This window comes from Agrilus planipennis, unplaced genomic scaffold (genome assembly GCF_000699045.2).
Source record: "Agrilus planipennis isolate EAB-ADULT unplaced genomic scaffold, Apla_2.0 scaffold20, whole genome shotgun sequence".
NCBI lineage: Eukaryota > Metazoa > Arthropoda > Insecta > Coleoptera > Buprestidae > Agrilus > Agrilus planipennis.
The window spans coordinates 34,830-42,606 of NW_020439516.1; the positions used below are offsets into that span (position 1 = coordinate 34,830).

Here is a 7,777-nt window from a genome sequence, read left to right on the forward strand (position 1 = left end):
CGTTTTCGAACATTGTACTGGCGAATTTTATAGTAGTTTTGTTAATAAAAACTTCCTTGTATCATCACAGGAAGATGGTTCAGTGTTGCTTTAAGACATCATAATCACTTAATCAACATATGGTCAACAACTAAGAACAAGGGATTACTTACTTAAGAATTAGATGCTGACACAATCACAGAGACGATCCCCAGATATTGCACTGCCATTTGACTGCAAATTCGTTCTAGGTTAATGGTAAGCAGCAAACAACAAAGTCCAGGGAGTCCTACACTACAGTAGACTATTAAGTCAACTATCTGGAAATAATCGGCACGAAAAACAAATTAACTATGTTATAAAAGGAATAATATAAAATATATAACAATATTATACCAAAAACGAAATGAACTACCAAAGTTAACAAAAGTAGCCCAATGTCAAATGAACTCACTAATATATATGATCAGTTCAGCTATCTATCAACCTTCTTCTCTGTTCATTAAGTGATTCAAATGATTGTAACTTTGTATTAATTAACAGTGAACACCTATTACTTAAACAGCTTGCCAATAGTAAAGTGCTCGTTTCTTATAAGAAACAAGTTAACGTTTTCGAGCATTGTACTGGTGAATTTTATACTAGTTTTGTTAACAAAAACTTCCTTGTATCATCATAGGAAGATGGTTCAGCGTTGCTTTAAGACATCATAATCACTTAATCAACACATGGTCAACAACTAAGAACAAGGGATTACTTACTTGAGAATTAGATACTGACACAATCACAGAGACAATCCCCAGATATTGCACTGCTATTTGACTGCAAATTCGTTCTAAGTTAATGGTAAGCAGCAAACAACAAAGTACTCGGAGTCCTACACTACAGTAAACTATTAGGTCAACTATCTGCAAATAATCGTCAAGAAAAACAGATTAACTATGTTATTAAGTAAATAACATGAAATAAATAATAAAAACCAACTGAAATACCAAAATTAACAAAACTATTACAATCAAGAAGCCACACACAATAAATTGTCAAAATAACAAAATCAAATAACCGTAAATGCATGTTAACCTCAATTTATGCTATGAAGAAATTGGGTACGTTCTATGCGACTAACGATACATGAAAGGAAAAATACCAGACAAAGCAAAGCATACCCTGCTCGAATTTAAGTTACATTTTCAAAAATTTAGCCTATAATATAACGTTCAAATGAACTCACTATTACATATGATCGGTTCAGCCTCCTTACTAATACCTACTACCCTACTAAGGTAATTATCAAACGGCTCCTCTGTTCATCGAGTCATTTAATAAGTGTAACTTTTTATAAATTAATTGTGATTACGAATTACTTAAACACCTTCCTAAAAATAAAGTGCTCGTTTCCTATAAAAACCGGGTTAACGTTTTAGAACATTGTACTGGTGAAGTTTATACTAGTGTTGTAATTAAAACTCCCTTGCTTCATCACATGAAGACGGCTAAGCGTTGCCTTAGGAGATTACAATAACTTAATCGTCTTATACACAACAAATAAAAGCCAGAGATCACTTACTTAAGAATTAGATACTAACACAATCACAAAGACGACCCGCAGATGTTGCACTGCCATTTGACTGCAAATTACTTCTAAGTTAATGGTAAGAAGCAAAAAACAAAATCCACGGAGCCCTACACCACAGCAGCAGTATTATGTCAACAATCTGCAAATAATCGACAAAAAAAAAAACAAATTGACTATCTTATTAAGTAAAAAACATCAAATGAATAACAAAACTCACCAAACACCAAGTAAAATACCAAAATTAACCCAATTATTACAATGAGGACGAAGCATCAGCTTCAAGAAAGTAATAAATAATAAATTGTCAGGACCGTCAAATNAAAAAACAAATTGACTATCTTATTAAGTAAAAAACATCAAATGAATAACAAAACTCACCAAACACCAAGTAAAATACCAAAATTAACCCAATTATTACAATGAGGACGAAGCATCAGCTTCAAGAAAGTAATAAATAATAAATTGTCAGGACCGTCAAATGATACAATCACAGATGTAAGAACGTTAATTTATAGGTGCGTTCCAGTAGGCTTATGTGCAGACGAAAGAAAAAGTTACCATAAATACAGCGTAAATAAACATGTTGCACATTCAAAAATGAAACATTAACACAACACCTAATCCGAATATGTCCAATTATGTATTGAACTATCTATGGTGAAAGTGTAAGTTACGAATCTATGTCAAATTCTATTGCTTTAGTCATGGTCATAGATATTCATGGTAATCAAACCATAATGAAACGTTGTTTCAATTTTGTTTGGCAGCTGCGTGTATGTTTTATTGTGAATTAAGATGAGCGATTTCGATTGTTTGGAGCCTTCATTACAAAACGTTATTAATCAAAAGACGTTAAAATGGATATTTGTTGGCGGAAAAGGAGGTGTTGGGAAAACAACCTGCAGGTTACTTTTTTCTGCGTTCTTTGATAGATGTTTTCCTTTCTTGAAGCGAATGAATACATAAATTCATGTTTCTGTATGTATTTTACATTTGTAATTAGTTTTTCAATTTAGTTGCAGTTTGGCAATTCAGTTGGCCAAAACAAGAGATACGGTGCTCATTATTTCAACAGATCCAGCCCATAACATATCAGATGCATTTGATCAAAAATTTACCAAGGTCCCTACCAAAATTAAAGGATTTGATAACCTATACGCAATGGAAATAGATCCTAATGTTGGTTTTAATGAACTGCCTGAGGAATACTTTGAAGGAGAAGCAGACACTTTAAAAATGAGCAAAGGAATTATACAGGAAATTGTTGGAGCTTTTCCTGGAATTGATGAGGCTATGAGCTATGCTGAGGTGATGAAGTTAGTTAAAGGAATGAATTTTTCAGTTGTAGTTTTTGATACTGCTCCAACAGGGCATACTTTGAGACTATTATCATTTCCTCAAGTTGTGGAAAAAGGCCTAGGCAAACTACTAAGATTAAAGCTTCGTATAACACCTCTTATAATGCAATTAAGTAGATTGTTGGGATTAGCAGACTTTAATGCCGACATCTTTACTACGAAACTTGAAGAAATGTTGACTATAATAAAACAAGTTAATGAGCAATTCAAGGATGCTGATCAAACTACTTTTGTTTGTGTATGTATTGCAGAATTCCTGTCATTGTATGAAACAGAACGCTTAGTGCAAGAACTAACAAAATATAAAATAGACACACACAATATAATTGTAAACCAACTTCTCTTTAAAAAAAAAAATGAAACCCCTTGCAAGATGTGTGCCGCAAGATATAAAATTCAAGAAAAGTATTTAGACCAAATCAATGACCTTTATGAGGATTTTCATATTACTAAACTACCTTTATTGGAAGAAGAAGTTAGAGGTGTTGAAAAAGTAAAAACCTTTTCTGAAAACCTTATTACGCCCTACATAGCAAAGTAGAGCAGCATGTTTTTAAGTCAATGGTAAATATTCATTTCAGTAATTGTCATTATATATAATCATTGAAAACTTTGTTTAAATATTAAAGATGTCAAATTGTGTAAGGAAACAATAAAAACAAATTCAAAATACCTATGTAGGAAAAATTATTACTGTATTCGTGAATTATCTTTCATGTTGGGCCAGTCAGGTAAACGGCTTTCCTTAAAATAATATTCTCTGGTAATGCTCTTCATACCTAAAACTTCTGTAGCACCATATATTGCACCTGTAAACATTACACAATTAATGCACATTCATTTTTTGCAATAAAGAGCAGAGTGAGAGTTCAGCATTTCATCAGTTAAAAGGTACTGCACAATAAAATAACAAGGGCCGCGCGTGTATTAGCGTAGACGCGTAGGAAATGAAACTTGTATAGATTTTATATTACAGTAATATTAAAAAAAAAAATAGTCCTAAATTTTATATAAAATAAATAATAGGTATAAATACTGCTAAACTCATATGCAGAGCCTTTTTAATGTTACATTAGGTAAAATGTATTAATCAAGTATAATCATTATTCTTGTGCAATGTAACCCAGTAAACTGTACATACCTCCTAACCAAGCCGTATAATTATCCTTTGAAGGAGCTGAATGAAACATAAATTTAGAAAGTTTCAATTTTTCATAGCGACTTGAATTCAATTGTTTATATAATTCTTCCTTAAATCGTGCTTTAAAACCAGTGAGCATGACAGTGCCTCCTGTAAGAAGTATATTTTCAGCTAACTTTACTCGCAAATCAACATTTACTTTTAAAATTGAATCCAAAACCATTGTTGATAGACACTGATGATCATTATCTTCTTCAAATAAAAATTCAGCAACAGTTTCTCGTATTTTCCCAGGAACATTTATAATCTTAGTACCTCCTAGTGGATATTGCAAGTCTGGACAATAGTTTAATTGTGAATTTGACTTGAGAAACTGAATGGCTCTTCTTTGTGGGGTAACAAAACAGCAGCGAACTACAGAAAAAAAATTTAAAGCAGGCATTGATAAGGATTTTCTAAGAAACTATTTACTTAACTACCTTTAATATCATCTATAATATTCTGTTTTACTTCTGAAATCTTTATGTTGCAAGAATGTAAATGTTTTCTTAATTTGCTACAACACAAAAAATTTAATACTGTTTCCTTGTGTGTTTTTAACAATAACCTACTTATTAATTGCCTGAGAAGCTAAAGGCAATGCTTGCCAAGCATGAAGTACTGGAAGACCATGACAAATTGGAATAACTGTAGTCTCCAAGTATCCTACGTCCACAACTAATGCAGTATTAATTGCCAACGGCGCTAAGCTGACCAAATGTGATGGAACAATAAGTAAAGAGTATATTTCATAGTGACTGAAAAGCACTTTTGCTAGTGTTTCTCGAAATATTGTTGGGCATAACAGAGATTCTACAATTATCACAGGTTTATCTTTTGGGCTCAATAGGACATACCTGAAAGTTATTTAAAATTATAATAATTAGATACGTCTGATATATTTGTACTATTTACTTAAAAAAAATCATATGCAAAAACTCCACCAGTAAGTCATACAAATCGTCTCCATTCACATATGAATAAATTTCTCTTGTTAGATTTGAACCTTTCAATGTAACTTCTGATCGAATTATATGCCTCGGTGCGAATTCTCCACTGAATCCCAATCTAAAAATTAGAATCAAGTTTTACAAATTCACATTTCCTATTATCTGTAGTACTCACTTTGTAAATGCAGCTCCAAGATCCATAACGACCGTAAGTTTTTCAGTTCCAATTCCTTCGTAAAGGGGCATTTTATTAATAAGTATATGTTGCTATACGTGCAATGTATATCCGATTTATTATATGGAAACAATCAATTCCCATAGAACGTGTACGGGTTAGAGTTCCTTAATTCTAGGAAAATATTAATAAATGATCTTGCATGAACACTACATACTTTATTCTACTTTAAGCAAATTATCAAACGGAAAAGAAATAGGATAATAGGGCGAAACATGGGTGAAACTATATGTAGACCTGTGTAGACCACAGATTAAAGAAATATACACTGCGATACACTGTCAGAGACTAACGGAAACCATTGCCACTCAACAAGCCCGCGACAACGAACTTCATAGAAGTTACATGTTGTATGATCATAGATATAGCACGATCCACCGCACTGCTGCACATTCATATCGGATTGTTGCAGAACGTGCAACAATAGTGCAGCCCATGAAGCCAAAAAGATTATAAGAAACCTTACATAGCTTTGTTTTATATTACAGCAGTAAATTCCACAAATATACTGCTGAGCAGATCGTTCTGGTGGCAAACTGGCTTTCTTTTGCACAACCATTACGAATTCTCCCTTTCATAATCTAATAAAATCGTTAAAATAAATTTATCCGTAACCATGAGTAATAATTAAATCGATCATAGAAAAAGGTGATCGTAATCGTCAGAGTAATAACTCCTTCGATAGCGCACCTAGCGGAACTTTGTAATACATTACTGTCGGTCATAACCTTTGTTTCCCTTTTTAAAAGAAAAGAAGTTTTCAAGGAAATTACGCAATTACCTTAAAGCAACTACCTTAAGTAAGAATGTAGTAATTAAAGTGTAACATATGTACCCGTGTGTACTCAATGTTAATATTTTTTTTATCTAGAATCATGGAAAAAATGACGAATAAGGGACTGCCGGGACAGCTTATTTATATTGTAGTTTTTGTCAGTCTTACATTAATTAATGCTGTAAATTCAGAGCAAGAACCAAAGGAGGATTTAACTACGCTTAGTATTTTAGTAAGCTTTTAAATAATAATTCGGCAATGTTTGTCTGAATCACAATGTTTTAGAAAACTGATACAACAAAGACTAGGGAAGAAAATATGGGATTCCTGCATGGATTTGTTGCTTCGATATCAGTTATTTTGGTATCAGAATTAGGTGATAAAACGTTTTTTATTGCAGCCATTATGGCTATGAAACATCCCAGACTAACAGTTTTTACTGGGGCCATGACTGCGCTGGCTATAATGACTGTTTTATCAGGTAAATAGTATTTACGAAGCGATTAATGTATTCCTTTAAAGCAATAATAATAATATAATGCTTTTACTACTGATGTTTTTTATCATAGCTTTGTTTGGATGGGTGGCTAAACTAATTCCAAGAGTGTATACCTTTTACATAAGCACAGCATTATTTGCTATTTTTGGTTTGAAGATGTTAAAAGAAGCTTATCACATGTCAGGATCAGAAGCACAGGAAGAACTGGAAGAGGTACAAATGGATTTACGACGAAGAGATGAAGAAGTAATTTATATATGATCTCTCTGAACAGTCAACAATGTAATTTAGTTGTAATTCTAGTTGGAAAGAGAATCATTGTCAGATATAGAAAGTAGAACACCAAAACATCAAAAAGGTTTAGCTGCATTTCTAGCTGTGTCACGTATATTTCTTCAAGCACTGACGTTAACTTTTCTGGCTGAATGGGGAGACCGATCTCAGCTGACAACAGTTTTATTAAGCGCAACGGAAGTAAGTAGCTGTACTTGTTTCTCCACAATCGCGATTAAATATTATCGGCTACCATTCGTCTAAACATTGAAAATATAGAACATAATGATATGTATTTTAAATGTGTAGGTTGGGATTTATGTTAATTTTATGCAAATAGTACATTTTATAGGTGGTTATTAGTTCGTACTTGTTTGTGTGGTGCGACGCGTCGTATGTTCTCTATTACAATGCAATCGTTACTTCAGGTTTTAGCAGAATCAATCGTCAAAAACGTTTTTATTATTGTCTTGCTTATAATGGGTAAATATAATTTATTTGCAGGATGTATTCGGGGTTATTACTGGAGGCATATTAGGGCATTTTGTATGTACAGGAGTAGCTGTAATAGGCGGCCGATTAATAGCACAAAAGATATCAGTTCGGACGGGTAAGTTCTCTCGACGTTTTTAAATGTTTCCCTTTGAATACATTAGTTTGGCTTTCAAATTATGTGTACAATAGATACACATATTATCTATTTGGCAAACTGTACAAGCAAGAAATTAACCATTATCTAATGTAATTTGTTGTTCATTATGTATTGCCTTTTTTATTTTCAATATTCCGCACACGATGCTTACGTCTAAAGTTAGTTTGTTGGCTTTTTAGTTAAACTATAATATGTATTTATTTTAGTAACGATAATTGGTGGAATAGTATTCTTGCTATTTGCACTTTCTGCATTTTTCGTCGACCCAAATGCCAAATGATGAACGAAAATTTACAACAT

The 7,777-nt window shown here is 32.6% G+C and overlaps 3 protein-coding genes and 1 long non-coding RNA gene across 12 annotated transcripts in view; 2 read left to right on the forward strand and 2 right to left on the reverse strand.

The window, feature by feature from the left end:
• LOC108743130 overlaps nt 1-2,157 on the reverse strand; it is a 32,106-nt gene extending 29,949 nt beyond the window's left edge. For 4 of the 6 annotated variants that reach the window (XR_003232087.1, XR_003232088.1, XR_003232085.1 and 1 more), the window contains exons 1-4: nt 1,773-1,860; nt 1,547-1,694; nt 741-887; nt 153-299 (exon numbers count right to left, since the gene is read on the reverse strand). This is a non-coding gene — a long non-coding RNA (uncharacterized LOC108743130). Of the gene's footprint in view, nt 1-152; nt 300-740; nt 888-1,546; nt 1,695-1,772; nt 1,861-1,933 lie in introns of those variants that run through there. The other 2 variants (XR_003232084.1, XR_003232086.1) reach the window with 2 other exon arrangements.
• Nucleotides 2,158-2,257: 100 nt separating this feature from the next.
• Nucleotides 2,258-3,585, forward strand: LOC108743127 (ATPase ASNA1 homolog). The gene is made up of 2 exons (XM_018478584.2): nt 2,258-2,460; nt 2,572-3,585. Exons 1-2 carry the CDS (start codon nt 2,351-2,353, stop codon nt 3,452-3,454), a joined length of 993 nt encoding a protein of 330 aa, XP_018334086.1. The 5' UTR covers nt 2,258-2,350; the 3' UTR covers nt 3,455-3,585.
• Nucleotides 3,586-3,587: 2 nt separating this feature from the next.
• The window catches only part of LOC108743126 (actin-related protein 10), a 9,946-nt gene continuing 5,756 nt past the window's right edge, over nt 3,588-7,777 (reverse strand). For 2 of the 4 annotated variants that reach the window (XM_025979301.1, XM_025979299.1), the window contains 2 exons: nt 4,055-4,303; nt 3,588-3,722 (listed from right to left, as the gene is read on the reverse strand). In XM_025979301.1, coding sequence (XP_025835086.1) covers nt 3,604-3,722; nt 4,055-4,303 — 368 coding nt within the window. In that variant the 3' untranslated portion in view covers nt 3,588-3,603. Of the gene's footprint in view, nt 3,723-4,054; nt 4,469-4,533; nt 4,611-4,665; nt 4,951-5,008; nt 5,162-5,218; nt 5,613-7,777 lie in introns of those variants that run through there. The other 2 variants (XM_025979300.1, XM_025979298.1) reach the window with 2 other exon arrangements.
• The window catches only part of LOC112905914 (transmembrane protein 165-like), a 10,059-nt gene continuing 7,978 nt past the window's right edge, over nt 5,697-7,777 (forward strand). The window contains exons 1-7 of the mRNA XM_025979304.1: nt 5,697-6,078; nt 6,150-6,285; nt 6,339-6,534; nt 6,623-6,798; nt 6,856-7,026; nt 7,330-7,435; nt 7,684-7,775. Of these exons, the coding sequence (XP_025835089.1) occupies nt 6,154-6,285; nt 6,339-6,534; nt 6,623-6,798; nt 6,856-7,026; nt 7,330-7,435; nt 7,684-7,757 (855 nt within the window). The 5' untranslated portion in view covers nt 5,697-6,078; nt 6,150-6,153 and the 3' untranslated portion in view covers nt 7,758-7,775. The remainder of the gene's footprint in view (nt 6,079-6,149; nt 6,286-6,338; nt 6,535-6,622; nt 6,799-6,855; nt 7,027-7,329; nt 7,436-7,683; nt 7,776-7,777) is intronic.

What these genes read in the sequence shown, in the direction of transcription:
- LOC108743127 (XM_018478584.2), top strand. Translation starts at nt 2,351, where the DNA reads ATGAGCGATTTCGATTGTTTGGAGCCTTCATTACAAAACGTTATTAAT. An exon ending in GTTGGGAAAACAACCTGCAG is followed by an intron (nt 2,461 to 2,571) that starts GTTACTTTTTTC and finishes TTTTCAATTTAG; the next exon opens with TTGCAGTTTGGCAATTCAGT.